The sequence below is a fragment of the Erpetoichthys calabaricus genome, chromosome 1, assembly GCF_900747795.2.
Source record: "Erpetoichthys calabaricus chromosome 1, fErpCal1.3, whole genome shotgun sequence".
Classification (NCBI taxonomy): Eukaryota; Metazoa; Chordata; class Cladistia; order Polypteriformes; family Polypteridae; genus Erpetoichthys; species Erpetoichthys calabaricus.
Window position 1 is genome coordinate 305,096,129 of NC_041394.2, and position 26,937 is coordinate 305,123,065.

The following is a 26,937-nucleotide window of genomic DNA, read 5'->3' on the forward strand; positions in this document are numbered from 1 at the left end:
GTTAGTTATTAATGTAGTCTATAAAACAAAAATTTCATGCTCTAAAGTATTTAAACTCTTTACATTATTAAAGAGTTAAATGTTTATTTTTTTCAAACTTTAATTAGAATGATGACACATAGTTTGAACTTCAAGAAAGTTTCTAAAACTCTAATTATAATGAGAATATTTTTCATTGTTACTTTCTCACCATTATCAACAAATGTATGTACTTTTTTTCTCTGTGGTTCAGGCAAGTCCCATAAGAACAGAAAGTCTGTGTGATGAGATTGCACCCAGTGCAAATGGGAGTGCTTTGTCTCAGGCCAGTAAAGAAAGCAGAGGACTTAAACCAATGCGCAGACACTCAGCAGGACATTCAAGTGAGTCTGGTGCCATACAACTCAGAGTTAGAAGTACTTTTGCTATACAGGCATAATGGCACAGTGGCTACTCCCCTTATAACATTTATTTTATATGTGATATACATTGCTACTTCAAGTGAAACTAAAACACTTGTGTGACATATTTCTTCTAGCTGTTTCATTTTAATATTTTGTGGTTAATCCTGGAAAACAATTGTTCTTGAAATGCTTCACTTTTTTATCTGAGATGATTTTCTTTTGATGTTTTCATATTGTTCAGAAGTTTTCTATCCCTAAATTAAAAAGAAGCTATTAGATTTATTAGCAGTGCTTTAAAGTTCTAGTGTCTAAGTGTGTGTTGTGTGTGTTAGTGAACATGATGGACTATCATCATGTCCAAGATGAAGATGTATAATAAATGTTCAAACAGCTTCCAGGGTTGCCGGATGTTGCAATTGCAATGATTATTTAATTACATGTTTTATACTTTATTACAGAATTAAGTTATTTTTTGTTATAATTTAAGGTATACTAATATGATATTTTTCTATGAATGACAGCTATATTAGAGAGTATAAACACCTGAATTACTCTGCAGCAAATAATAATTTTAACAAATATTCTTTTGAAATTACAAGTTTGTTTAAAAGGATCAAGAAATTTTCATTCAAACATGATGAACCAGAATAAAGAACCAATGATATTAAGAGAGAGAAAGTAAAATTCGTCTTTTTTTTTTTTTTCAAAAAACAGCTGTGAAAAATATGTGTTAAAAATCATTTTGTATACAGATCTCTTTTAAAAAGTGATTGTTGCAAGTTTCATTTTAAAAACTGAGCAGAAAGCAACCAAAGTGGACTCAAAAAACAGTTTTTCAAAGCTGTATATTAATTTAAGTAAGGCTGATGTATAACATTTTAAAATAAATCCAAAAGATTATACATAATTAACACCAATTCACATTACTCTTAAAACAGACAATGGTACTATGCACTTAAATAAAGTATATTGTTATACTTGTGAAATAATGTGAAATACAGATTTGTTTTAGTAGCATTACTCATTTTCTAGCAGGACAATAATAAAATGTCCATTCTACTGTGTAATATGACACACTATTTCATTTTGAAATAATAAATGTTATTTGCTTACTGTTGCTGGAAATAAGGAAAGGGGGTCATTCAGAGGACATGACAAAAATGTCAGGCAGGAAACGGCAAGAGGCTCCATTTTAAAAGGAAGACTGCCCCTCTGTCAAAGGTTTACCTCAGGGTCTTGTGTGACAAAGATTCTACACATGTGGAAAATCAAGAAGAACAAGCCATTGAAAAGTTTAACAAAGTTTTCTAGGCCTATCTCAATAAAAGAAAACACTGTCCATTTTAACAAGGACAAATTAGATTTTAATTAAAATGAAAATTAAACCCACGAGAAGGGTGTTTCAATTAGTACTAAACGTCTCTTGAAGTTACTGTGAGAGGCACAAACCAAATATATGAGAAATGACTATATATCCTTAAATAAAACCAACTTATGCTGCAGACCTTGTGGCTCTGATTTAACAGCAGGTTTTAGTGAAGAACATACTCTAAATATTATAACAGAAAATAATACTTTTCAAAAGGGCAAATATTGGAAATGTTCAAATAATGATTTACGTTTGTAATTTTATCAATGAAGTTAAATCATATGGTCTCCTTTTATTTTTTCTTCTTTCAAAGTGAAATGTAAAAAAAAAGAATGTTTGTATAGATGATCTTTTGTCTGTAGGTTTTGACAGCCCTTAATCTAAAATGAGAGCTAATACTCTGTTACAATGTCCCCTTTGAAATATATTATAACAAAAACACAATTTTAGTTTGTAAAATCTGTTGAATCAGTGTGTAGCTTTAAATGTTTTGAGAATACATTTATTTGGGCACACAGTAAAAATATGTAAATACTGTAACGTGATTCTGGCTTCTTACTGGGCCATTACCATAGAACTCATTTTGAACCCCATATTTATTTTTATTGCTTGCATTACCAAAATCATTGTGGTTAGCTTAATGCCAGTTGCAGCCTTAAAATAATTCAAAACATTACCTGTGACTTGTGAAAAAGGCGGTGTGGAATAATATCTTTATTTTCTTAACACTCATATGATAAAATAATTTCAAACAAAGATGAGAAATTCTTTTTTGCATTACATTTATTTAGGAAATAAAATATGCTGACTTGAAGATACTGTTCATGAAATAAAGGACCAAAGGTTAAAAAGCTCACATGAAAGTTAAAGAATATGTGAGCAGCACAAATTGGAAATGCCAAACAGATCAGTGAATGCAAAGATATGCACAACAACTTAGGACGCTTTTATACATGTCATACATTTTTCATTTGTGCCGAAGCAGTTTAAAGAATTTGATAGATAGATAGATAGATAGATAGATAGATAGATAGATAGATAGATAGATAGATAGATAGATAGATAGATAGATAGATAGATAGATAGATAGATAGATAGATAGATAGATAGATAGAACTTTATTTGTCCCCAGGGAAATTTTGGCAGAGTAAATAAAGAGAGATAGAGGTATTGTAATATGTACTAATTCTATTCTTTATTTTATTTATATATTTGTGTATGTGTAAATATATTGAGGAGTGAGGAAACATACAGACATATAACATGAAGAGTGCCAGCTCTGTATTGTTAAAAGAGCTGTGAAAAAGAGCCCTGATAGCAGTTTCATAACTGTACCTAAACAAAGCATAAAAACTTACATTATATATATGGTTTGCCTTTACAAAAATGGATAATGTTTCTATATGTATTTATTTATTTATTGCAGAAAAAGAAGTTCCGTTACCTCTAAGAGCAGAGTCCTCACCAGCCAAAAAGGAGAAAATTTCTTTTCGAGTAAACCCAGTTCAACTGAGTGCTGGCTGGGGCAGTGGAAAGAAGAAAGCAAGGCCTAACTCCTGAAGGACACTTCATACATGTGTATTGTAGTTTCTGTTAGTCACATTTAGTTGCTAAGTGTTTATATATCTTTTAAAATTAAACAATACTACATTTTGATACTATTGTCATATTTTCCTTAACTAAATAATTATTGTGCACAGCTTATATAAGATGTATATTTAGTTATTGATTGAATCATAATATGCTTTTTGTAATCATCCATACTTTTAGAATAGATATGCTGTACAGCATTAAAAAATATTAAATATGGACTTACATTTACATGAATATACACAAAAAATTCCTCAGTATTAGTTGCAGGTAGTGACAGATAAAAATGAATTATGTATTTTTTGTTTTATTTCTAGAACTAAATAACTATAGCAAAATATTAGCACAGTATTCTTTAAACTAATGCATGTAACACTCATTTGTGCCATTTATATTTTGCATTAAAATGCCATCTAAAATTATATATATGCAGTACTTTGACAAAACCAAGTGAGAATGACACTAAACTTTGTACTTCCTTTCAAAATCAGTTATCAGTCAGTCTGATACAGTGAAAAGGAAGACAGGATTGCTACTCAAAGTGGAAAAGAACTAATGAGCCAAGAACGTGAATGTCTACAAACTGCAACCTTTTTTAAAAAAATACAGTTGTTAGCATTACTGAAGAGTGAAGAATGCAACAGTACTATAGTTATCATAATCAAGGCTGTAGGTCCCTATTATTAGAAAACATTGTTGGCTTTACACAATATATACAAATACTTTCACATGTTTAATGTTAGAAATACATTTAGACTTCATGTACTATTTCATTTTGTACTCTTGAAAATATGAACCCTTACTACTTATAAAAGACTTCCTTAATATGATCCTTTTTTCCTCCACAACAATTTACAAATGCTGTTTCAAAGCTATGTTTTTTTTTATGAAATCAAAAATAGAAACAGAAAAGCTTTACCCATTGCTTCATACTGTACTTACTACAACTGCAACTGATAGTTTAAAAATACCAATACTACTGGATTTATCGTGCAATAATACCCAATTGGTTTTTAAAATTACATCCAAAATCAAATATAAAATAGCTGACAGAAGCGCTCGGTCAAGAGTCAACCACAGTCTGTTTATTTTTATGTCAGGATTTATCCTTTTCTTTTGTGTTTTGACTGCCCAAGTTTTGTCTACACTAGAGACGTAGGTTACTTCATGATGAAAGTTCTGTTATTTTTTGAAACCTTAGGACTTTGCCTCCCTTTTGCAATGATATTAAAATTTTACCCCCTAAGGTATAGACCATAGGTACTCGGTAAACTAGTAATTTTCATGTTCTGTTTATACTGTATAGAGAACATGGTATGTTTTGTTATTTATATAAACCCTTTATTTAAAAATGTATATTATGATAACTGTGACCCTCACTAGGAAAAGCCAAGATGGGTTCTATGTACTGTGATTTGTGACTCTTTGTGTGGGGTTGTTTCCTGTCCTTCTGTAAAAAGCTTTAATCATTATGATAGATAGATAGATAGATAGATAGATAGATAGATAGATAGATAGATAGATAGATAGATAGATAGATAGATAGATAGATAGATAGATAAAATATGATTTTGATGCATTAAACAGAATTTTAGAATAGTCTATTCATTTGTAAATCATCCATCTTTGTGTGTCAATGTACACTGCCAAAATAATGAAATTATTAAATGTTTAAAACATGCAAATCACAGCAAAATGTGATTTGTATGTTTGTGCAAAAACGTTAACATATTCTAATCATCATAAAAATTCAGATACATATAGTAAACAGCACATATGATATATCTATATGACACGTCATTATGGTTAATAACAGTTGCTAAACAGAACAATGCAGACTTTGTGCTATATACAGTAGTTCCACCTGATCATAAGGCCTTTAACAAAGAGCATACATGCAAAGTGTGTAAGAAAGTGCAGCTTATAGAAATAATTCTTGTAATCATCTCATTCTGACACGGTAAGTCTAATAGGTGTTAGACTGTTCATTGGAGACACCCACCATTATCTACATAAATAATTTCTTCTAGATTTCCATATAAAATTTTCTTCCTTATCTAAGTAGTGAACAATATACTAAGTCCAGTGGCAAAGCCTTTTTGCTTAAAGTTTGGAGTGGGAGGCTGCAGTCTATTCTGGTGGAGTGGACAGATTGTAGTGTTTGACAAACAACCGTACATACTTTTGTCATTTAGTAACAGTATGATGTTAAGGGGCCAAACAGAATGCATAATTGATTATAGTAAAATACATGTTTGGTTTATACTTTGATTATTTTTTTTAACCAAGATGGGGACAGGTTTTTTGCAGTGGCATAACTGTACTCATTTCTTAAATCATTATGCTAAATTATCTTAGGCACAAAAGCAAATCATATGTGACATTTGGTACATAATGTATTTACTGTATTTTCAAATATGGGAGAGTTTTTTTAAAAACATCTAGTGATGAGATTATAGATGCTTCTCGCACACTCCAAGCTTGTTCACCGCTTTCTCAATAATAGTGCAGACTAGGACTGAAACTCATTTCAGTTCGACAAAGCCATGCCCAAAGAACCCGTTCCATTAAGAGACATGTCTTTTCAAGGTAACATGAGATATACAGATTTCATGTCATACAGCTTACAAGACTCAGAAACATAACAAGGGTTTACAAATATTTAAAGACGGTAACAAGCAAAATATACGTCATAATGAAAGTAAACTGTTACTGGGGTAAATAAACAGAAATAAATGTACACTAAGAGACATTTAAGTGTTTTCATTTTCTGGACCCATCAAGCCATTCATCTGTTTTCCTGCCCTGTGTATGTCGGTTTAAGATTGCAGAGGCTGTAGCCTATTTAGCCAAAATGTGTATAACATATGACAATTTAAATAAAAAACGTAAAGACGTGATCTTGAGAACACAAACAAGTAAACGAAATAAACCTGACATTTGTATTCAATAAAACAAGGATGTCTGAATATATTATAATTAAAGAATAGATCCAGGGTCACAAGAAGTAAGTGAAGGCTAAAAAAAGCGAAAATATGGCCTGAGCTTACAATTGTTGCATTGGTGACAGCAGCAGAAACCTCTAAGAAGCCACTTTCTTTTAAACACGGTATATTGAAATGAACATTTTAATTTGCCATTCATTCAGTCAATCCATAAATCCATATTCTGTGTGAGGATCTTGTGTGATCGCTTTTGAGCACTAGGAAGACCAAGGCCTATCCCAGTAGTGGACACAAAGCTTGGATGGGAAGCCAGTCCATCTCTGGGCACACTCACTCATGCACCCACCCATATTTATTCAAAGACATTGATTTGCTTTTATCTTTCAGTTTCCAGGTGATACTATTTTAATACATTCATTTTAAAGAAGTTGTTTTCATTTGGCCTCATTTGTTCTGGGTCCTTGCGACCATGAAGTAGAATCAGCAGATAAATATTTGGGCTTAACAATAATGCAGTTTAAAGCCCTTCAGCATTATGACTAAGGCACTGGACTTTAAACTTCAAGGTTGCCTGCCCCGTCTTCCCTCTCCTGAAAAGTGTAAGGACATGTGTGATCTTAAGCTAGTCACTTGGCCTGCCTGTGTTTCAGTTGTATAAAATGCATGTAAACATTTGTGATAAAGTGCCTTGGCATTAATAGAAAACACTATAGGAAAATACAAGTTGTTCTTATTGATTCTGGAATTCAAAAACAAATACATTAAAGCTATCTCAACACGTAAAAGAGGGAAAGGGTAGCAACACAAAGGTCAGGGTGCTTGGCTTTCATCAGTACACACACAGATCCTTTACTTATTAGGCCTGGAAAAACGCTCATTTAAATCCATTTAATAGGACTGAAAGTTCTGGTCATATTGTGCACTCAAATACCCAACAGAAATCATCTTTAACTCGTCCAGTATTTTTAGTGGCTCTGCCTCCATCATGCATCTGTTTTCTCACCCTGTCTATTCCAACACTGGATTGCAGGTAACCCAAAGGTGACAGTGATTGACACAAATCAACCCAGGACAGGATGGCAGTCTGTCACAGCCAGGGAATCTGCACATTCATCTTTCAGTTTAAAATGATAAAAATGTTCTTTCTAATGTAAATGATGTATCAATTTATATATTTTTGTATTGTTTTAATTGTAAACATGCAAATGCATTATGGTAGATTACAGACAGAACGATCAGAAAGACAAATTGGCAAGACGCTGTAAGATAACAGAAGTGCCTCGCAGTATTTTATGTCATAGTTCCCTATTTGGTGTAAACCTTAAGTATGTTTTATTTATGCACGTTTAAATTCTGGACATCGACTATTCTATTTTATATGGCATCTTCATTGGGTGCATTATTATAAGGCAACTTAAAATCGCACATATCACGGTAACAAAATGGAATACCAAATAATCCAAATGTAAAACACATTCCAGAGAAATTCTGAGGCACTGAGGACATCGAGTGAATGTGTTGGGATTAAGTCCTTACAGACTGACTTGACAATACAAATTCTGTTCTGTTATGCCATTATCTCATGAAAAGAAAATGTGTTCATTTTTAAAACAAATGCTCCTTAAAAACCTGAAGTGGATAAAAAAAGCATCAAACTGAACCGATGGATCTGTTGATTTTTATCATTTGTCAGCAAAAAGATTTATATATTTGTTTGCCCTAAAGAGTACATGCTTCTTTTTGAAGATAATACATAGACATAGTATATGAATTAACTGTTATTTTGTGATGAAAGCCTGTTTTGAGATATTGATTTTAAAGCAGATACACATAGCATCTTTCTTAAGATAAAAGTAACACTGCTGGCATAGGCTCTGTCTCCAGTACTGAATTGGATTTAATGTTTTGAGGATATTATATTTAGATAGATAGATAGATAGATAGATAGATAGATAGATAGATAGATAGATAGATAGATAGATAGATAGATAGATAGATAGATAGATAGATAGATAGATAGATAGATAGATATTGCTTTATTTTTCTCCATTGGGGGAAATTTAGCTTTTACAGAATTATCATAACAACAATAATTCCATCAGACATGCATAAAGAAATATAAAAAGAAGATGATTTGTGACTTGGCTAAAGATAAGAGAGCAGTCCTAGTGAGACATTTAGCAGGCATACAACCACTGGTATAAAGGAGCCCCAGTAGCATTTCTTGACACACTACTGCTGAATAATTTGTTGGCCGAAGGTACTCGGCATGACTATGTCATAGAGAGGATGTGCAGCATTGCTTTGATTTAATTCTCTGCTTTGCTACAACCTCCAGGGGCCCAGAATATGTCTCATAACTGAGCCTGTCCCTTTAATCAGTTTCTTGATTCGGTGGGCCTGTCTTGAAGTGATGTTACCGGCCCACCACACTACAGCATAGAAGAATCCACTGTGCATCACAGAACTGTAGAAGAAGTGAAGGAAGTCACTACACTAAAGAAACACATTTTCCTAAGGAAGAAGAGCCTGCTTTGCCCTTTTCTTATATAGTCACTCTAACATATAGAGACCAGTTCACCCTGTCATTGATGTGGATCCCCAAATACTTGTAGGAATGGAACTAAATAGTGGCTGGACAATGAGGCTCTTCGGTGTGATGAAAGTCAATAAATAACCAGTTCTTGGTTTTGCTGATGTTAAGCTGCAGATTTGCACCAAGAAACAAAGTTCTCCACCTGACTCCTGTACTCCTGTCCCATTCCCCTAATCGATAAATGCCATAAGTGTAAAACCATCTGACAATTTCTGTTGTATGGAGTGAAGAGAAATGGAGACAGGACTGTTCCTTGTGGTGCTCCAGTGTTGCTCACATCACTATCAGGAACACAGTCCTCGAGTCCCACAAACTGAGGTCTGCCCTACAAATAGTCCATTATACAAGTCACCATAGTAACTAATGATAGATAGATAGATAGATAGATAGATAGATAGATAGATAGATAGATAGATAGATAGATAGATAGATAGATAGATAGATAGATAGATAGATAGATAGATAGATAGATAGATAGATAGATAGATATGGATGATGCTTCTTATATTGCAATAAGGAATCCTTGTGCAATTCTGTTGGTTTTACAGTAACTGTTAGTTAAATTCTAAATTCAATTCATTATTTGCATTTAGTTGCTACAACGTGCTTTGGTGATTATTGTCTGGGTTTATATGTGAGATTCCTTCGATCAAAACATAACACTCAAATAATAAACATAGTAATATATATACATTTATTTTGCATCCACTGTTGTTGTTAATTTTAAAAATCTTCATCCATTACTAAACAAATTGTTCTGAGATTCAACTTTTTGCTCCTTTGAATTTTAGATAGATAGATAGATAGATAGATAGATAGATAGATAGATAGATAGATAGATAGATAGATAGATAGATAGATAGATAGATAGATAGATAGATAGATGAGTGAAGGCTATTTTCATGAAGAAAAAGAAAGTTATAGTTATATTTCTTGACTAAACAGTATATTAAGCTGATATACAGGATATTTAAAAGCATAGTGCAGTAATCAGCATTCCCAAACACTAAATTTTCATTTATTATTTATTTATTTTACACAATACGATTTGGTTAAATTCTTTATTTACAGCACAGGTCCCATTGGCAGTTTCTAAAAACTGTTTATATGCACAAATATCCCACCTGTACGCTGAAAACAAAAACGTAACATTGGATGAAATGCAAATATATCTCATCATTTAGAATGAATGCACCTAACAGTCATAGTCTAAGTTAATGGCAATGTAGAATGCATGGAAAAAACGAATAATCATAAATGGGTTTTATGTTTCCCGTTTTATTATTGTTTTCATGAAAACAAAAATTTAAGAAGTTTCTTAATCCGTCCGGTAGAAGGTCTGCGGAATATTGAAGACTTTAATTTTTTTAGCAACCAGTTTATTTTAATCTCAGTTTGCGATTTTCAAAGTAACTTATTTCACAAGCAAATAACCGTCTCTTACAACGGAATGATTCTTGTAATAATTCGCTATCGAGCAATGCTTTTGAAATTTCTCAAAAACTTCAAGTGCGGACTTTAAAAATTCCTCTTTACACATAGCTTCGATATTGTGGAAATTTCTTACACTTTATAGGAATTCGCAACTTGCACTTCTTTACAACTACAAAAAAATACTGAGGCATTGATATCAGCAGTCTAATAGTCGAGATTACAAGTTAGTCGGAAATTGAAACAAATTAGCCCGTAAAAAGCGTAGTCCCGTTTGGAAAGCTTGTAAAACACACATTTTAAAACGCTGCAGTTGCCGGACACATCACAGTTCCGATTTCCACGGTACGTTTGAGCAGCCACCTCAGCGCGTGTCAATCGCATCTAACTGAGCGGGTGTGGGAGTGCGCAGGTGAGTAGCGCTCAGAAGTGTGTCACGAGTGAAGGACGTGTTCAATAGAAGCGATTCTCATGAACGGAGAGACAAATTGACTGAAAACCCAAGGACATTTTGAACAAATGGCGGCTGGTGTTAGATTGTTTGAATTGGTGCGTTAAGATCGTTTCAATAGGTGCGTTGCTCCTGATGGATACGTTTTCTGATTTATATCGGATATGGACGCTGTGTAGTTGATGACTTCATTAGATTAGCGGACTTGTACACGAAAGAATACAATTTGCTAATTTTACCGTTTCAGTTTTAAACAATTCACTATGGATATCTGCAGCCATCTCGTTTTAAATAAGATCGATAGTTTTGCATGCAAATGCGTTGCCTGAACGTACAATTCAAATTGAAAGAATGAATATCAGTGATGCTAAAAAGTAATTAAAATTTCGGATTGCGCTATATAGTCACATTAACGTAATTCCGTGCATATTATGTACTGAATAAATACACCACATTCTGTGATTGATTAGTGGTGTGCAGTGTTCGTACTATTTGGGGGAAATAAACATTTTATAACACAATGCACACTTTGTTAATTGCAAATCGCAAAAACGACCGATCCAAAGGGTAAATGCACAATATCCGTTCTAGCTCTTTATATATTCGGCTCTCCGAAGATTCAGAAAATAAATTGACATATGCAAAATTCTCGAAAATCTTAATTCTAAACTTCCTTACAACCCAATATATAAAAAGTGTCATCAGAAAATTTAAAGAATTTATAAAAAATGATATTAAGACATATAAAACATATTCGGTCGGTTCGTTAACAAGTGTTTCTGACTTCGTGCGCTACCGTGGTGGATTCAAATCCCACTACTGAGTAACCAGGTCCGTTTACCTGAGTGCGTTCCAACTGGAAATACAAAACAAAATATAATCAATCATATCTGAAATAGTGTACGCTTCAGATGATAAAGATATGAGCCAGATAATAAGTAATATAATATATTCGTAAGGAAAGTGCAAAAAGAAAAATTTTCGTGAGAATGTGGCCAATCAAATGTTCACGGACTGCTTTTCTGTGACTGTATAGCGCCTTCATGAGGGAAACAGTGGTGAATGGAAGTGCGTCGTCCACCCAACACACCGCATACAATGTAGACACACTAAATTGAATTTCAAATGCGAAAACTGAAAATAGCGTTAAACAACAATGCAGAACGTTGTGTGAAAAACAAGTTAGTTGAAGTGTGTCTGGGTGTTTTTGCAGTCAGCGGACAAAGCGAACGTGAAATACTGCGCTTTCAAATATATTTAATATAATTATGAAATATAGCATATTGTCAAATTCTTCATTTTGTAAAATATAAGAACAGCACTCCTCTCATTATTTCAAAATTATAAACAATATTTGCAATAACACTAACATTTAAAAGAATAAGGAACTTTAAAATGCAGCAAGGTCAAATGTGTGTAACAGTGTGGCGTAGTGGTTAAAGCTTTGGACTTAAAGCTCTGAGGTTGTGGGTTCCAATCTTCCTACTTGCACTGTGTGACCCTGAGCAAATCACTTAACCTGCCTTCGCTCCAAATGGAAAAAGAAAAAAAGTAACCATTTGTATCGCAAAAGATATAAGTTGCTTTGGATAAAGGCTTCGGAAAAATAAATAAATGTAATTTAAAGTACATTATGAGAGCATTTAAATATCGGACGGTTCGAGCTCACTGCTGCCAGAGAGCGGATTCGGATGAACGCCCGGATTCTCTCTGTGTCCCGTCTCAGTTTTTTTCCCTCTTCTCCGATAATTCATAGACTTGTAAGTTAGGTTTGTTAGGTAACTGAAAAGGGCGCTTCAATAGTCTTGAGGAGGCCCGGCATCCCGACCCGAGTCAGTGCAAGCCTTGCATTCGATCAAAAAAGATGCTGCTGTAATGGAAGAGTAGTAAGAATAATACTTTTTAATTATATAGCGCCTTTCTCGCGAGCATGGCATCTTGGCTTTAGGAAACAAATGTCAGTGTCAGTAACATAAAAACAACGCTAACATCGCTTTTTAATCAGTTTCAAGTGTAAAAATCGCGAGCACTTTAATATTATTAGGATTTACTACGATCTGACGATGCTATTAACCTAAAGAAGCAGTAAGCGAATTATGCTCTGTTCTATTTATCTTAATTTAGTGGCAAGTGACCAGCAGTCTGTTCTGAATTATTTGGAAGTGTGAACGGACGTGTCTCGGTTCACTTTAGGAAAAAGTAACAACACTCTGCGTATTGTGTATATAGTCATAAATCAGGGCGCTTTAACTGTTGTACTGAAGCACGTGCCGCTAATGAAGCGCAATTTAATAGTTCCTGCTTTATCACTTTATGTCCCCCCGCCTCTCTGGCGCAGTCAGAGCCCGCGGTACATTTGGGAGGGAGGAGCTCCTGTTACTCCATATTCATTAGTGCTACGGAGGCAGCCTTTGGTATCCCGCTGCGCTTGTCGATATAAAGGGACGCCTCGGGTTACTTCAAGACAAGACAAATTAAAAGTCACCATAAAAAAGAAAGAAAAAAATCCACAGTATCACTGCTGGTATCAGACATCTGCACCTACAAACAATTGAACTCGAGGGCTTTGGATCAACCCTGGGTCTCCATGATTATGGATTTTCTGAATGAGAAGTTTGTGGTGAAGAACCACGGCGTTAAAAGCGCTGATTTTTACGTGGGATCGGGAAGCACGTTGGAGCAAGTTATGGAAAGTATGGAGAGCGTGCCGTTTTACAGCAAGGCGTCGGCCAAGTGCATCCAAGCATTTAATCTGCAAGGCGGTGAGCAGCAGGGGCGAACATCTCCGTGTGATGATCAAAACGGTAAGTGATGCTGGAGAGAACACACCGACTCCGGAATGCGGGGAGTGGCCGAGCAAAGCGCTTCACTTCAAGTGGGCTAACATTGGGAGCCTTCGCGGGTCTGGGGAAACCTGAGCAGAACGGGCATCCTTAATGGGGGGGTCTTTTAAATAAAAGCAAGGGAGTCTTTACTCTTTGAAACTGAAGCAAGATCCGTTCTTATTGTTCTTGTAATTTTTCTTTGCGGTAACAGGGTATACATTAATACACTAATAAATGCGCTATACACAGGATTTTCCTCCCGCTCCTCTGTTATGAGTCCAGATTTCCGTTAAAAATGGAACACTATAGTTTTACAGTGAAGATGAGCTTTTATGAACTCTCTAACCCGGTAAAAGGTGATTCACAGTATAAACGACCGATTCATTAACTGAATGATTACAAATTGTACTTCAGAAATCTGGAGCTATAAAGATGATCCTGCCTACTACATTGTGTTTCTTTTACAGAAACACACAATTATGCATTCTAATAAAGGTCGTCATTTCATTGAATAAAGGTTTTGTCGTTTAAAACATTACTATTCAAAAAGAGTAGAAAAATAGTTCATATAAGAGTCAATGTGTGTTTTAAAATGTTTTCAAAACTGTGGATAATTCATTAATTGGATAATTATGGTTTAATTTCCCACATTCGGGGATTTATAATGTATATCACATCAAATATATATATATATATATATATATATATATATATATATAGGCCTATATATATGTCCAGCATTATGAAAGTCATTTAAAACATATGGAGAACGTGACCTGACAGAATATAATAATCAATTAAATATTAATGACGGCAGTACGCAATAGCTGAAAATGTACTCCGTGTATTTATTAGTGAAAACTTTCGTGTGTTAAAAGAACAATTTAGGGCAACTTCCAGAAAAAAACGGTGTGTGTAGACATTATTTATTCAGATAATGCATTCTTATTTCAAAAGTTATTTCTATCATCACCTACGGGTGAAAACGTGAATAGTTAGGTCACTCGTCAGCATACGTTACACTGTGCTGTGTTTCTTTCAAACGTTTCAGATTGTTTTTAAGGTGAAAAAAAATCACTTTTACATATAGTGAAAGGCGAATTCTCTAAATAATTTAATACAAATCAAATCAATTTTTATTTGTCATAAAATTTATACACACAGTATAATATGTAGTAAAATGCTTAGTTGTTAAAACTACAAAACTGTGCATTAGAAGAATAATGTAAAAGAAAACATAAACAAATATATTAGTATCAATAAAAATCAATATGTACAATGTTTATGGAATGCTGTTTATCTTCTAAATTCCATAAACAGCACTTCACATTAGCGACTTTAGATATTATAATATAACGTTACTAACCTGGGCACTTTACAAACAATGCCAGTGTTAAGAATGGAAAAAATGACAAAGTCTTGCTCTAATTTTAAAATATTTGGAATTATACTGTTTGTTGAAAGTATGCATTATATTATGATTCCTATTTCCAATACTTTGCTGATGCTATTTTATAATTATTATAAGTGGATACCAATATACAGTAGATGTGCATTGTTGTCTAACATTCTATTACAAGTGGCGTTTCTTGTTAAGTACAGACGCTGCAGGTCATTTTGAACATCTCTTCTTCTTCGTACCGTTTCTTTTCTATTACTCAATGATTCTAAACACTGTTTATTTAATATCAATAGATATTGCCTTAGTTCTTCATCCCCCTAAAGCTCCCCAACCTTATATTGTGATAGCTGAATGAATATGCTGTAATGTATAATGTTGCATTTCGGTGACAACTACAGAGCTATGGTTGACAATAAGTAAGGCGCACACTCCGTTATTTCGCGAATATCGTGGTATTAATTCCATCACTGTCACTAAAGCACAGCAACTTTACCAATGTCAAATTAACACTGACATGTTTAAGCGGTTATAAGGATTTATGTGACTCAATCTGACAACATGACACCACTAATAATATTCGGAGATAGTCTCCGGCATCCCGCAAACATGAACTAGAAAACCCAGATTTAAAAAATCTGTCGATGGAAGGATGGAACAGAAGTTGTGTTTAATTTTATTTTTTATTCCTTATTCTTTGTTTCTTTTTACATATGTATGTGTATTTGTCACGTTACTACATTGCTACTGTACCGAATAATCAATTGACAATATTTCTTCCACAGTTGTCGCAAATTTCGGCCCTTCAAAATCCGACGGACACACACCGCGCAACGACCTTGCCAGATCCATGGACAGCTGCTGCTCCTTAAGCGTGTCGCCTGTTACTTCAGGTAATCAAGACAAAGTAGAAATGGATGACATGGCGGAGAAGTGTGACAGCAACGTTTCCAGCAGCAAGAAGAGGAGGCACAGGACAACCTTCACAAGCGTGCAGCTCGAAGAACTCGAGAAAGTCTTTCAGAAGACGCATTACCCAGATGTGTACGTGAGGGAGCAGCTAGCGATGAGGACGGAGCTCACCGAAGCTCGAGTGCAGGTATCGAGAAAGAACACGTGGGTTTGGGGGGTGCGGGGTTACGGGGGTTGCGCATAGAGATGACTTTAGGAGGTCAGTCCAAGTGAATGAGCGTTAGACAGGTGTCAGGACAGCAAGAGTCTGTGTGGAGCCTGCGTGATGCCAAAGACTTGCAGCTCAGGCTGACTGGCGAGGGAGTGTTCCCTGAGATGGACTGGTATCAATGCTGCAAGGATCGACTCGAAAAAATGAACGAGCAGATAAATCATTTGGTGCTTAAGTCTCCTTAGTGCCATATTGAGTTAGTCATAAAGCTCCACATGCCTTCTTATACTTGTGTGGATATCAGTGTTACAAAACGATAAGGTTTATGATGGATTACTGTGGAAATCTTAATAAATTATAATAAAAGCATCATGCACTTTTTTTTCTGCCACTGCCTATCAATTTGATTTATCTTGCTTCATTTTCTTACTTTTAATGCTGAATTTCGTGTTTCTAATGTCCTTAAAGCGGACTGTTTTTTGCTTTATATAAACACATCAGCTTAATGGGAAATAATGATGAACCACTGCAACCTTTTTTCTTTACAATATTATCGCTTACTGTAGACTTAAAAATAACGGTTTCTTAATGACACTTTACTGGGCTCCGTGGTCTATAGCTTGACAAAGAAGTCTGGTAAGGGTTCTTTGCTTATAAAAATCGGATCTATGGGCTTTAAAAGTGTTTCTGAGAAAACAGAACTCTTTACTGAATAGTAGACTACTTACAATGACAGATCAAGAAAACCTAAACTTTGCTGGTAAAAGTCCTTTTCGAATCAGGAAGCCGCAGGTTTTGTTTTTTTACATATGGTTTAATTTGTTAGTGTTATTTATTGAACCTGTTACAGATCGAAATAAATAAAAGTTATTTCTAGAACTTTTATGTGGATGGTTCTTAAAATGACCCCCTTGTGGCATCGTTCAGAAGAACCACTTTCTCATCTTTATTTTTAAGAGTGTATAAGTATTACAATTTGGAAATGTACGATAAATGGGTAAATGTTAATCGTCTTGGTGGAAAAATAAGTTACAAACGGCAAGTTCCAGCAGTTTTGCCGAATGTTTACATCTCATTGTTGCTATTGCAGATACTAGCTGATGTAAAATGACCGGTACAGGTCTAAAATCGCTTTAAAACAATTAAGGGACTACTTAGATGAGTCATATGCCTCATTAATATCGGATTTGTCTCTAAAATATGTGTATCTTTTGTTCCTGGTGTATTAACATTAAAATGAATGCTTCTTTAATTGTGTAAGCGAGCATGTAAATTAACGCTAATATCGCTTATTTAGAATGAGAATGAAAAAAAAAAAAATGCGGTTGAAAACAAAAAAGTTGATTTTGCCGTTATTGTCCAGTAATCCAGTTCGGGCTTAGGTGGAGATGGTGCCGATCCTAATCAGCACTGAGCACAACACAGAAGCCCACCCTGGATGAAAGACCCCACACACACCCATACTTACTCACGATGGGCTAAATTGAAGTTGTCAGTGAACCCAATGGGCATCTCTTTGGGATGCAGGACAAAAAAACGGAGTAAAATGCCGTTATTCGAATCCATGCAAGCCTTTAACAGTGCCAAGGGCACCTCTGGATTACTGAACATGTCATCCTGTGACCTCTGACAGGCAAACTAATAGCTTCAATGAAACACCCAAACACATCGACCAGCTCAACTGCCTGCATACTAGAATTGCCATTTTGTGATTTGTTAAATTCATAGCCGTGTCAGCCTTGAAAAGTCTCTGATTTGTTACTGTTTGGATCTGTCTCTTAACAAAGTAACCATCCACAGTGCAAAATAGAAATAGTTGCCCTAATTAGATTGAACAATATTTGTAAAACATCTTATATCATAAAATAAACAAATACAATTAAATATATAAGAAATATTTAACATTAGGAAGAGGTAAGAGCAGTAAAAGGTTTAAAAAATTCTCTCGTCTGTCGGCGATATAAAGCAACAGTAGAATCTTTTTAAATGTGTAACATGGTAGTGAGAATATTGTAATAATTTTTACCTTTCATAATTTGCCATGCAGATAACTCACGACTTACAAGAAGCATTAATTACAGAAGAGTTTCTATTGATTTTCAGGTTTGGTTTCAAAACAGAAGGGCGAAATGGAGAAAAAGAGAACGTTACGGTCAGATCCAGCAAGCAAAAAGTCACTTTGCGGCCACATACGACATCTCAGTCTTGCCAAGAGCGGACAGCTACTCGCAGGTGAGCTTTTAAATAGAAAGAAAGAAAGAAAGAAAGAAAGAAAGAAAGAAAGAAAGAAAGAAAGAAAGAAAGAAAGAAAGAAAGAAAGAAAGATGTGTAAAGTATCTAATGTGTACTCTTATGTAATTCACCCAAGGATCTTTCATCCATGTTAAGTGCATGGTTAACTTTTTTCATATTGTAAATATAATTCATTTCTGAAAGAGTGCATGTGCCAGAATAGTAAACAAAAAAAAGGTGTATTTAAAATTTACAAAACATGTACAAAACTATTAAATATGACCGTTCTTCAAAGGCTCTTTTCTGGGTTGTGTAGTTCCTTGTAGAACCATTGCTTGACAAAGTTCCATTTCATTCTAGGAAGGTTCTTGATATATAAATGGCTGTTTAAGCTTTAAAAAAGGTTTCTAGTATGTTGACTAAACAAAAATAATAAATGTATATGGACTACCTAGCAGGATACAAAGTGATCAGGAAAACTAGCACTTAGTTTGTGTTACTGTATGCAACAAGAGTTCTTTTAAAATCGCGAACCTATTAATATGTCACAAATATGTTATCTATGATTATTTTTGGAATCTGTTACGGATTTAAAATTATCTTTCTGGAACCTTTAGGTGGATGGTTCTTGTGGGGTTCCAAAAACGGCTCCCATCTGAAGAACCACTTTGACACTTTTCTCTTTTAAGAGTTGATGTTTGCAATGTGGTCAGTGCTGCTCCTTCACTTCTCCTGTGCCCTGGGTGCCCTGATTATTGTCTATGAAGAGCCTACACATTCTGCTCATGTATCAGTGGGCTTTTCTCGCTTCTTCTTCCATATTCCAAAGACATACTTATTGTATATTCTAAATAGAATCTTTCTTTCTTTCTTTCTTTCTTTCTTTCTTTCTTTCTTTCTTTCTTTCTTTCTTTCTTTTATTTTAGTGGCTTCAAGGCTAATTCAATTCATACATTTCAGATGGGTAGGATTAACGGTATTACGTTTTATTCAGATCACGTTTCTTCTTCTGCCCATCAAAAAGGCAAACAATGAGAAAGGTTTAAAACGATGTAGTCATTCAGTGATACTGTGATACCAAAAAAAAGTTCAATTAATTTAGTCGGACACCAATAAATGTCTGCCAGGCTGTAAAATATCTTGAAGTTAATGGTCTGCAATGGCCCTGTGGCGTACGTCCCATTGTAGGCCTATTGTGGCATATGTGGCTTAGGTTTCTCACAGTAGGTGCTTGCAAGGACACGTGAGAATGACGTCTCAGTGGGCAAACGAGTAAGTAAAAAGCCGTTTTTTGTTTTCAATGGTATAAAAGTAATTAGAACACGACAGTGATGTTCCATTTTAATAAGCGAATTTAAACGTTTATGTATATACGTAAAAATAGTACACAACAGATTTATTGATATGTATTTTTTTAAAAACACGGTTTATGTGCGACATTCAGCTTCATTGAATAAGAAAGAATTAAAGATTAAACCATTACTTTCCACAATTACCTTTTTCGAATTTAAGTTTTTTTAATTGATAATATAATACGTTCTTTCTTTTGACGTGCAACTTGAATTCATTTCTTTGAGAGTGACATGCTAAGAGCAAGTGTTCTTAAAAATACGATTTGATAAGAACTGGTTATTGTGCTCTTTGTACCTCTCTCTTTCCTTTCCACATTTTGTGTACAAAATATTCAAATCTGTCTTCCCCATATTATTCTCAAAGGACTATAGATAGATAGATAGATAGATAGATAGATAGATAGATAGATAGATAGATAGATAGATAGATAGATAGATAGATAGATAGATAGATAATGGGTGAGGGTTATTTTCTTGCAGAAAAGCAGTTATGGTCACAACATTTTACTTATTGAGCTTACATACATTATTTTTGTAAAGCGCAATGCAGTAATATGAATCACTGAATTTTAACTTATTTATTTACGGAAAACGATCTGCTTAAATTCTTAATATACAACGCATGTCCCATTGGCAGTTTCTTAATGTTGTGTATATATAAATAATATGAATGTTTATCCCTTATAATGAAGAATCCCTTATAATGAAGAAACCTAATAGTGATAATCTGAGTTAAGTGATAGCACATTTTTGATGGGAAGCTCAATTTGTTCCAGCTAAGTCATAAAAGTGTAAAAATGAAATAAAAGAAGTGGCACCCACTTATTGCAACACTGCAGATCATACACGCCATACATAATGATAATCATGCCCCAGCGCCACTGGCCAGTAGCTAAAAGATCCCCAGCCGTACGAGTCGGCGACTAGCGGTGCTCCAGCCAGACGATCATAGAGGTCCTGGAGACATTTGCATTTTAGACTCTGCTTTTCTACCTGGGGTTTCCAAATAAAACAATTCACTAAAAAATGCTGTGCTATGGCTGTCAGGTAAATGTGTTTTTTTTTTTGCAGTGCCGTATAAAGCGAGTCTTCTTTTTAGCTTTTCCAGTTTTCGCTTTCCAACAGTGTCCAGTCTTCTACATTTCACAAGTTGGGGGACTTCGTTCTACGTGTCTTGTTTTTTGGTTCGTTTCGTGGAGTTATAGTAATGACTGCACAGAGGACTCGTTATACTATAGGCCGTGACCTTAATGAGTTAAACTGCAAACAGTATGTACATATCAAAGCATACATTCAGAAAACAAATCATTTATGCCTGAAATAGATTTAATCAGAAAACCACAGACCGCTGCTGCCAATGTAACCGTGCACGTTTTTTCCATTTCCACCACCGCCCAGTAAAACACGACGCACACTGTAGCTGGGAGGACCACTTTTTCGAATACGTATCTGCATATTACAGTTTGCTCAGCGCTTTTTGTTCACAACAGTAATGATTATTTCATCAATGACTATGACTCTTTTACCTTTACGTGTAGTCACATACCCAACCGCTTTTCCAGTTTCGTGCCGCCAATCCCGTCTGCCAGGGTGCAGGAAGGGAAACAACACAGGATGGCGACGTAGCGTCAGGACATTATAGGGCACCCTCACGCATACACCCACCATGAATCAATATGATGGTGTCAGTTAACCTAACCTGTCTGTGCGATGTCAGATTAAAACGGGAGTCCGCGGAGGACAGGCCATGCAGAACATATTAACAGTCTGCGGAGCTAATACTTGAACCCAAAATCACGGGAATATGAGAGAGCTGTGTCATTAATTGCACTGTATGGTTAATTTATGTCAAAGAAATGCAGTGCAGATTCTTCTAGTGAAGCAGGATGAATGAAAACAAAACAAGAAAGCATTATAGTGGTACAGTATGTTCATTTCATAATAGGATTCTTCACTTACTGCTATGTTACTGTGACTAATATTTTGTCGCTGATATACCTTCAGGATATAAAACGTTTAGGCATCAATCTATATATTTTGAACAGTGATGACTATCACAAAGCAATCCTTAATTCAAAAGTTAAAAAACAAGTTTTAGATTGGCCATTTAGGCCTAAATAGCTCATCAATTGTTACTCACCTACTGCACCCAAATGTAATCTCAGTATTTATGCACAATTCTAGATAACTGGCTCTATGCATCTATGATACTAAGTACAAACAAATTGTTTCAAACATTTGTGCAAAATTCACTTTTATCCATTTCTATATATATGGCTGGATGTGTCCATTTTTAAGAGTTTATTCATAAGTAACAGATGGCACCAACCTTGCCTAGTTCCTTTCCCATTTAAAATTGCTTTCACTATGTACCCTCTGTCACCGTACACTCTTAAAACTAAAGGTACCAAATTAGTTCCTGATAGCGGGGAACCATTTTGGGTTCCCAAAAGACCATCCACACGAAGGTTCCAAAAAGAACCTTTATTTATTTTGATCCATAACAGGTTCGATAAATAAGTACAGCATGAATAGATGATGATAATAGTCTTGTGAATGATCCAGGTTTTAAATGGACTGCAACTAAATCTTAAAACATAGACCACGTTTAAAGTTCCTGATCTGTCAGCTTCCTGCAAGGCAGCCTACTGTGTTTTAAATATTTGTTTTTTGTCCATGTATGAAGAACCTTATCAAAGCCTAAATAACCAATTTTATTTCAAAGAACCCTTCCCAGAATTAAAAGGTTATTTGCCAAGCGATGGCTGTTCGAGGAACCACCCAACCTAGTAAAGTGTCATTTTAGAAGGTTATTTTTAAGAGTGTAGGCTGAAAGGTTTCTTTATATAGCCAGATCACTTTAAGCCTACTTGCTCTTCTCTTGACCTTCTTTTTAAGAAATGGTTGTGTAAATAATAACCTACAAAGTCATGTAGCTAGTGCAGAGATCATAGAAAATGTTAACAATCATATGCATAACATACTGAGACAAATTGATGATTAGCTAATCAAATTGGAATAATTTAATTTAATTCAATATATGTTTGTGAAATTACTTTCATCCATGTTACTTCCCTTTACATTCCTACATTCCTTCAATATAGAGAGCAGTGTAAGAAGGAATAACAACATGTTGCGTCCTCAATCTGTTAATGTTACTCTTTTCCTATAAAGATGTACCCAATATTGTAGAAGTTACATTTTAAAACTATTCTGTAAAATTATAAATGACTGAAATTCTTTAGATTCAATAAACATGCATCCAATGTGCTATCTATCCATCATTTTGAAACCAGTTTAAAGCCAAATTAAGTTCCAGAGACTGTTTGCATAACTTTGCACAAAACATTTGATTTTTTTATTGTCACATAGAGAACCAGAGAAATTAGGTAAATGAGACTGATGAGCTTTGTTTGACCAAATGTACCAGATCCTATCAAAATTGTTGCAATGTTCTAAAAAAAAAAAAATTAAATGTGGGTGAAAAAACAAAGAACACCTACTTGATCGCATGGAGTGCATCAAATGGCACGCAAAGTGGAACCAGCATCCTCTTAATCTAAAACAGAGCAAGCTGGACCAAAATAGGGCTGAAGTAAATTCCTTCGTTTTTATGTTTTATTATTGTTAAGCAGAACATTATAATGGAATGCAATCAAACATTTTGTAAGAGAAACATTCATTTTACTTCTAAATAAATACGAAGAATACAAAGGTAAAATAGGGCAGCACGGTGGTGCAGTGGCCTCGCAGTAAGGAGACCTGGGTTTGCTTCCCGGGTCCTCCCTGCGTGGAGTTTCCATGTTCTCCCCGTGTCTGCGTGGGTTTCCTCCGGGTACTCTGGTTTCCTCCCACAGTCCAAAGACATGCAGGTTAGGTGCATTGGTGATACTAAATTGTCATTGGTGTGTGTGTGTGTGTGTGTGTGTGTGTGTGTGTGTGTGTGCGCGCGCCCTGCCCGGGGTTTGTTTCCTGCCTTGCGCCCTGTGTTGGCTGGGATTGCCTCCAGCAGACCCCTGTGACCCTGTAGTTAGGATAAAGCGGGTTGGATAATGGATGGATGGACAAAGGTAAAATAGAAATACTAGGGGGAAAAAGCAAAACATGATTCAATCTGCACCCAAGAGAAAAAGAACAGGCAAAAATTTTTAAAATGTGATAAAACAATCAGTAACAAAAGAGTCAATCACAGGCCCACCGTGCAAATTCTAAAATATAATAGATGAATTCTTGCCATGTTTTAAAAAGTTCATTCTTTTTTTAAAATCTGTTAAAAATACAGGACAGCAGATGGCTGGAAACTACATTATCTCAGCAGCATCAGAGCATCAGGACAAAAAGCAGGACGCAGCTCTGGACAGGAGGCTAGTCAATCACAGGGCACACCCACAGTCACAGTCATACCAGGCCAGTTTAGAATAGCCAGTCAGCCAAGTCTGCACATCTTTAAGATATGGGTGGAAACCATGAGTGCCGTGAAACAGGACATCAGAACAAACAGTTACTTAAACAAATGGATGAGATCATTTAAATCCAAGATATATGAGAGGGGAATATAATATTATACTCTCTTAATCACCAAAGCACATTGTAGCATCCATCCATCCACCCATTGTCCAACCCGCTGAATCCGAACAGGGTCACGGGGGTCTGCTGGAGCCAATCCCAGCCAACACAGGGCACAAGGCAGGAAACAATCCTGGGCAGGGTGCCAACCCACCGCAGGACACACACAAACACACCTACACACCAAGCACACACTAGGGCCAATTTAGAATTGCCAATCCACCTAACCAGCATGTCTTTGGACTGTGGGAGGAAACCGGAGCCCCCGGAGGAAACCCACGCAGACACGGGGAGAACATGCAAACTCCACGCAGGGAGGACCCGGGAATCGAACCCAGGTCCGCAGATCTCCCAACTGCGAGGCAGCAGCGCTACCCACTGCGCCACCGTGCCGCCCCACATTGTAGCAACTAAATGCAAATAATGAATTGAATTTAGAATTTAACCAACAGTTACTGTAAAACCATCAGAATTGCACAAGGGTTCCTTAGTGTAATATAAGAAGCATCATCCATATCTATCTATCTATCTATCTATCTATCTATCTATCTATCTATCTATCTATCTATCTATCTATCTATCTATCTATCTATCTATCACATTCTGTAAACTGCTTCGGCACAAATAAAAAATGTATGACAAGTATAAAAGAGTTCTAATTTGTTGTGCATATCTTTGCCTTCACTGATCTGTTTAAAATCCAAAAGAGCAAAAAGTTGAATCTCAGAACAATTTGTTTAGTAATGGATAAAGATTTTTAAAATTAACAATAGCAGTGGATGCAAAATAAATGTATATCTATTACTGTGTTTATTATTTGAGTGTTATGTTTTGATCGAAGGAATCTCACATATAAACCCAGACAGATTTCCAGTACACAGTCCCCAGTGGTATAGTCAATATGAGATGTGTTTGGATAACATACATATAATACTTGTGTTGTGTCACTTGTATGTTTTCTTATGAGGCAAAGAGAAAGGGAAACTGTGTTGGAATTTACAGCTCATCATTTTTTAAACAGTTGTGCTATTTCCACCATAATAATTCCATTCAATTTATGTGCACAGTTAAAACAGACAGAAAAAAAGTGTAGCTGGCACAGACCACCGGGCTGTTATTTTCCTAAGGTCGAGTGCCTTTAAGTCTAATTCGCTTGACTCTTTACTTACTGTATTTCATTCTTACTTTTCTTTTCTTTTCTATTGTACGTCTCAGATTCCGAACAATTTGTGGACTGGCGGACCCGCCTCAAACAGCTCCGTGGTTTCCTCCTGTATGATCGCTCGGGACTCCTCCCCCTGTGTGACATCATACCCCCACTCCCCACGGAGCGAGAGCTACGTGGGATTCGGCAACCAGCAGAACCAATTTGCTCACGTCTCCCTCAATAACTTCTTCACAGACTCCTTGCTCTCGGCGACTCCAAATGGACACGCTTTTGAAGCAAAGCCTGAATTTGAAAGGAGGTCTTCTAGTATCGCTGTCCTTCGAATGAAAGCCAAGGAGCACGCTGCCAACATCTCGTGGGCCATATGAGCACGCAAACTTGCCGATGAATATCTGAGCTGCATTTCGTTTGCTCAGTTTTTATTGTTAATTGTTAAGAGTGGGGTGGCATTTTTGGAACTATGCAATGAAGATTCACAGGGCAAACTGCATAGCTAAAAGTCGCTTTGATTAAAAGCTGAATTATATCATTTATCGTGTGTTAAACACAAATTACCAACTTGGTTTTCAGAATTTTATGTATTTTTTTATAAAGTAAAAAGTTTCAAATAATTATATGCATACTAGTTGCATTAGGGTTATCGTATTTTTACTATCTGTTTCTATTTTGTTTACAATTTATGATTGTTTAGTTGAGGGTACTTTGAACTTGTCTGCTTTGTAACAAAGCATCATTTTTCTATATCATTAAATTGTTACTTTTTTCCACAGCATTTTGATGGGTTTGACTTTTACTCTTTTTAAAAAAAGAAGCCAAAATCCACTTTCACAAGAGCGTTTACTCCTTTTCATTAGTTCCATCCATTTTCTGAACCTATGTCTTTGTAGTTAGAATGCTGCCAGAGCTATATTCTGGAAAAGAAAAAAGAAAAATCAGGAAGAAGGCAAATACCAGCTTTGGTAATGGGCACCAGCCCATTGTATGCCACCCACATACTGTATTAAAGGTGCAATTATATGAGTGTTTATTTCAAACACTTTGTTGACTTTAGTCTTTCTTAAAACTGTTACCTTCAAGCACTGCATCCTCATGAAGGTTCCAGAAAGATCCTTTATTTATTTAGAACAGTGACCTTAAATAATTATGAACAGATAATAACAGATTTGTTAAATGCCAATGGCTTCATGAATTTAAAATGACTCTTGCTACACACAATTAAACAGGCTAGGTTCAGGGTCTCTTTGTCTGTCAGTATTCTTCTATATAGTCAGCTATACATTAAATATTACAGTTTTGTATACATATTAGGAACCCTTTCAAAGTTAATGTCATATGTCAAAATATATGTATAAATAAATAAATAAATATATATATATATATATATATATATATATATATATATATATATATATATATATATATATATATATATATATGTCAAAATGAAATGGTTCTTTGTCAAGCATTAAGTCTATGAGGAATCATTCAATCTAGTAAAGTACTATTG

The 26,937-nt window shown here is 35.2% G+C and overlaps 2 protein-coding genes across 2 annotated transcripts in view; both read left to right on the forward strand.

Moving 5' to 3' along the window:
- lrriq1 (leucine-rich repeats and IQ motif containing 1) overlaps nt 1-3,408 on the forward strand; it is a 149,206-nt gene extending 145,798 nt beyond the window's left edge. The window contains exons 26-27 of the mRNA XM_028814864.2: nt 233-362; nt 3,179-3,408. Of these exons, the coding sequence (XP_028670697.1) occupies nt 233-362; nt 3,179-3,312 (264 nt within the window). The 3' untranslated portion in view covers nt 3,313-3,408. The remainder of the gene's footprint in view (nt 1-232; nt 363-3,178) is intronic.
- A 9,885-nt stretch (nt 3,409-13,293) lies between these two features.
- On the forward strand, nt 13,294-26,731 carry alx1 (ALX homeobox 1). The gene is made up of 4 exons (XM_028795177.2): nt 13,294-13,569; nt 15,775-16,088; nt 18,216-18,344; nt 25,478-26,731. The coding sequence occupies exons 1-4, from the start codon at nt 13,353-13,355 to the stop codon at nt 25,796-25,798; spliced, it is 981 nt and encodes a 326-aa protein (XP_028651010.1). The 5' UTR covers nt 13,294-13,352; the 3' UTR covers nt 25,799-26,731.
- The last annotated feature ends 206 nt before the right edge of the window (nt 26,732-26,937 follow it).

Coding starts and splice junctions, on each gene's coding strand:
- alx1 (XM_028795177.2), top strand. CDS start 13,353: ATGATTATGGATTTTCTGAATGAGAAGTTTGTGGTGAAGAACCACGGC. Junction 16,089..18,215: donor TCACCGAAGCTCGAGTGCAG/GTATCGAGAAAG, acceptor ATTGATTTTCAG/GTTTGGTTTCAAAACAGAAG. Junction 18,345..25,477: donor GAGCGGACAGCTACTCGCAG/GTGAGCTTTTAA, acceptor TGTACGTCTCAG/ATTCCGAACAATTTGTGGAC.